The sequence below is a fragment of the Aplysia californica genome, unplaced genomic scaffold (genome assembly GCF_000002075.1).
Source record: "Aplysia californica isolate F4 #8 unplaced genomic scaffold, AplCal3.0 scaffold00549, whole genome shotgun sequence".
Classification (NCBI taxonomy): domain Eukaryota; kingdom Metazoa; phylum Mollusca; class Gastropoda; order Aplysiida; family Aplysiidae; genus Aplysia; species Aplysia californica.
Window position 1 is genome coordinate 392,710 of NW_004797819.1, and position 5,000 is coordinate 397,709.

The window sequence follows — 5,000 nt, forward strand, 5'->3', positions numbered from 1 at the left end:
TCTCTCTCTCTCTCCCCCTCTCTCTCCCTGCCTCCCCATCTCTCTCCCTGCCTCCCCCTCTTTCCCTCTCTTTCTCTCTCTCTCTCTCTCTCTCTCTCTCTCTCTCTCTCTCTCTCTTTCTCTCTTTCTCTCTCTCTCTCTGAGTATCCCCTTTCCCTTATTTCTCCTTTATTTGTCTATGTCATATTGTGTGTACGCCCTCATGTACCGTGAGGCAGCGTGGTGGAATCAGGCTCTCGTCAATTTTTAGGCATGTAGAGTTATTGGTATAATCTTAAAGCTTGTTCACCTGTCTTTATTTGGATGAAAAAAATATCCATTTATCTTGAATACAAGTCGAAATATTTGCAAAAGAAGGAGGTGGGGGTCACCTGTTTTCAGAGGTAAAATTAGTGAGAAAATGGCCGCCAAAGCTTGGTAAATTCCAAAGCTGGAGAGTCCATAGAAACTGTAAATTTATATGTTTGTGCCTTTAATCGACGTTTCGGTGAAATCCTCAAAGTAATGTGTTTGTAAATGGACATAAAAGTTGTTGAGCCAAAAAACAAAAATTTGATAAAAATGGCTATACAGGGAGAAAACTGCTGTTTTCTTCGATTTCATTATTTTGACGAGAGCCTGATTCCACCACGCTGCCTCACGACTCGCATCTGCATGAGGTCATATGAGCGCGCGGGACTCACCAAAACATTTTTAGCAGGTAGGAAATTTTGAATTTTGCCCGGGTGGCGACCGAAGCTTATTCTTATTGATTTTAGACCACCAAAGAATATTTAACGTGCGCAACTTGCACACGGGCCCTCCGAGATTTTTTGGCCCTTGACCGAGAAGGCTAGGGGTCGATCTTTCCTACCAGAAGATCAGGGGTATGGCTGAAAGACAGCAGTAAGAAGGAGCAAAGGAGTAGCAGTAGAAAAGCTGCAGAAAGAGTCAGGAGCCCAGAGGAGGGGGCAAAGGAGGTGGGGACAGAAAGTGGAGACGAAAACAGACGACAGAACATTGCTAGAGAGCAGGAAAGGAGGTGAAAGGAGACAATTTTAGAGAAGAAAATGTTTCCATCGCTACCCGGATTCGAACCCGGGACCTTTGAATGAGAGCCCCCAAACAAACTTCGTCTCATCATCATTATTATTATCAACAACATGATCAATAACAACGACAACAATAGCAACAACTATATCAACATCAATAGCAGCAACAAAATTAACAACACCACCACCACCACAACAGCAACAACAACAACAATCATACCGACATCAACAGCAAGAAATTAATCTACTACGATATTATATTCCATCTTACCAGGCCTGATTGTCATTCTCAACGTTCTTGTGGCCTGTCTTTTCTGCCCTGTACAGAGCAAAGACCCACTCTGTGTAGCCACTAACCGTGAGTACTGAACCAAAGCTTGCTTCCGTTTACTTACTTACTTACTTACTTACTTACTTACTTACTTACTTACTTACTTACTTACCTACTTACTTACCTACTTACTTACTACCCGTTACGCCATCTGCAACAAAGGATCTACAGCTCTGTCTGTAGAGATTTTACGGCTCTCGCAACTGCATAAGGTCATATGAGCGCCAAGGGGTGAATGTTAACAGAGAAGTCTTTACAAGGAACCAGACTTATTCTGCTCACCTCGCTAGCTTCAACAGCACAAAGTTTGCTTCGACTATCAAGGCACCGGGGAAATAGTGGGTCACAAGAGTGTGAAGAACATACAAAAGAAGTAGAGGAAACATTTTAAAATGACGATAGTAAGGATTAGGAAAGAAAAAGCAGCAGTTTCCTGTTGTAGATAAGGCACAGTTATGAGCGTGACATTGCTGAATCAGCCCATTTACAATTCTACTGTGCTTGAACGAGAAATGTCCCCCCTTTGGGAATGGCCTAAAGACATTTCAGTCAGTGGCACCGCCCAGGGGGGTACAAGACCTTTGGAGTTATGTATAGATACATACTCTAAAGAGCAACACACATCTATGCTCATTCTGACAAAATTCTCATGCTAGATGGTAAAAATCGAGTATCTCGGAGGTCTTTCTGCTGAGATCTTGCATCCCTCTCAGGCCGGGTTGGCCCCAACAGGCATGGTTAGAAACCAGCTTCCTAAATGATCTTAACTGTGTTGATAGGGACGTAAAACCTACATTAAGAAATAAATAATTTAGAGTAAATAAGCATGTGAAATGAACAAATTTCCACTAGGACTAAGATAGATAGATAGATAGATAGATAGATAGATAGATAGATAGATAGATAGATAGATAGTTGAGTGGCTAATTAATATTTATTTCGTCAAATTGATAAAGCTGTCATGAATTAGACGACTAGCTAATCAATAAGGAATAACTGATAGATTGATTGGTCTATAGCGATCATCATCATCATCATCATCCAGTGCCAGATCTGCGACAGACATCGGCGATCATGGTTCTCCATTTATTCCTTTGCTCGGATGCTCTCAAAAAAGCTATGTTTCCCTGATCTTTCCCTGTTACCCATTTGTTTAGGTTCCCCAAATACAGGGTGATCCCCAAAAAAACTTTACAACTTGTTTTGTAAATATGTGAAACATCGCGGTGGAATCAGGCTCTCGTCAATTTTTGGGCGTGTAGAGTTATTGGTATCATCTTAAAACATGTTCACTTGGCTTTACGTGGATGAAAAAATATCCATTTATCTTGAATACAAGTCGAGATATTTGCGAATGAAGGAGGTGGGGGTCACCCGTTTTCAGAAGTAAAATTAACGTGAAAATGGCCGCCAAAGATGAGTTATTTCCTTTGCTTAGTAGTCCATGGTAACTGAAAATTTACATTTTTGTGTGCCTTTAATCAACATTTTTCAGAAAAATCCACAAAGAAATTACCTATTTAATGGGCACGAAAGGTGTTGAGCCAAAAAAACAAAAATTAAATTAAAATTCACAAACCTGCGGAAAAATGCAGGTTTTTTCACTTTGATTATTTTGACGAGAGCCTGATTCCACCACGCTGCCTCACAAATATCTTCCTCCATACTGAAGTTTTGCGCTTCAGATTTGAACATAACGTTTGGAAGCCAAAAGGAATTTCCTCTGATATGTATTTTAGGTAAGTCCATTAAATGGTTTTGCTCTACATAGTGCATTAAAAAAAACAACCCATTTTCAACCTTGTCGCCATTTTCATAGCGTGACGCACCAGTTAGCATTAGGCCTACCACTAAAAGTTGCAACAATCGTGCCATATTGCAAGCTACAGCAGTCTAACAAGTCAACAGAAGTCTGCAGATATTATTTTTCCCAAATTTTGTTTGCCTGCTGAGATCATGGCTACGTTTAGTAAAGAACAGAGAGCTTTTTGTATTGAACATTACCTCTCCACAAACTCACCATCCCTGACATTTCGTAAGTTCTGCGCACGGCATGGAGAGAATGCTTAGGTGCCCTCAAGACCTTTGGCGTCATGAGTAGAGAAGTTCCGTCAGTTTGGATCTATAGCGAATCAAAACTTTAAAAATCTTTATAAAAATGACCACTTCACGTCGAACACGCACCATGCGCAGCCCTTTAAACGTCACCAGAGTGCAGGTTTCAGTAACCGAGTCCCATGAGACGTCTGTACGTAGACGATCAGCAGCTAGGACTTTCCTGCACATCAACAGTCTGCATTCTCATGGCAGATCTTAATTTGCGACTATACCAAGTTCATCTTCGTAAGGCCGAGATGACATGGATCAGAGCATGGCAATGTGCTCATGATTCCTCGATTGTTTTGTAAAGAGGGATCATTTCCTCGATGACATTTGGTTTAGTGCAAAGCAAATTTTCACCCTGTGGGATATGTTAACTCAAAAAATGATGTTTATTGGGCACCCCACTATATTGTCTCTAGAAGCCACTTCTTAGTGAACATGCACAGTGTATGTGGCTTTAAAAACTCATGGTTTAGCAGGTCCTTGTGTTAGGGCGCCTCTGAACATTTTGAACGACGCGTTAAAAATGTGTCGAGTCCAAAGGAGGGAATGTGGAGCACTGCTTGGGAATTTCAGAATGAAATCATTAGGTTTTTAAAACTCTGTAAACAAAATTAAATATTGTTTAATTGTCACAGGGATGAAAAATGAATCTCAAAGAGAAAATAAGGAAAAAGATCAACTAATCTTTTCTCGACTTCCTGTACAAGATTTTTAAATATTTGTGAACTTTGCGTTTTTGGGTGTGTTTTTTCTTTTAGTCGTTTCCGTTTTCAAAACACGTTTCTTCTTCGCGGATTTTATATCAAACAAATTCCTTTTGAATGAATTATGTCTGTTCCAAATTACAGCCTTCTAGAACAATTTTTGCGCGAGATATTCAGAAAAAGTTGTAAAGTTTTTTTTTTTTGGATCACACTGTTGTTCTGGGCCTACCTCTGCCTCGTTTGCCTTCAATTTTGCCAGTGAGAACTAGATGTTCAAGACCCTTATTTCTATTCAGGTGTCCCAAAACTGCTTTTGTCGTTTTCTGATTGTTTTGAGCGTCCCACCTGGGATTTATAGTGATAGGTTGATTAATTGGTTGAATGATCGGTAGTCTAGCGGTCAGGCCATCGGACTCGTAATCGTGAGGTGCGGGTTATCCTTATTATCATCATCATCATCATCATCATCATCATCATCATCATCATCATCATCATCATCATCATCATCATCATTCAGTAATCGACTGATTGATTGGTTGGGTGGTTCTTGTGGTGTAGAGGTTGAGGTGTTCGCCTTTCATTCAATGTCGTGGGTTCAAATCCGGGTGGCAATGGAAAATGTTCATAAAATGTTCTCCTTTCACACCCTGTCCTGCTTTCTAACAATGTTCTGTTGTCTGCTTTCGTCTCCACTTTTTCCCCACCTCCTTTGCCCCCTCCACTGGGCTCCTGACTCTCTGCAGCCTTTCTACTGCTACTCCTTGGCTCCTTCTTACTGCTGTCTTTCAGCCACACCCCTGATCTTCTGGAAGGAAAGATCTACACCTA

General features: G+C 40.8%; 1 protein-coding gene across 1 annotated transcript in view; it reads left to right on the forward strand.

Annotated features, from left to right (window-relative positions):
* Positions 1-1,305: 1,305 nt before the first annotated feature.
* The window catches only part of LOC106012885, a gene marked incomplete at its 5' end in the record, with an annotated part of 4,821 nt that continues 1,126 nt past the window's right edge, over positions 1,306-5,000 (forward strand). Inside the window, 1 exon segment of the mRNA XM_035971974.1 lies at positions 1,306-1,389. Within this exon segment, the coding sequence (XP_035827867.1) occupies positions 1,306-1,389 (84 nt within the window).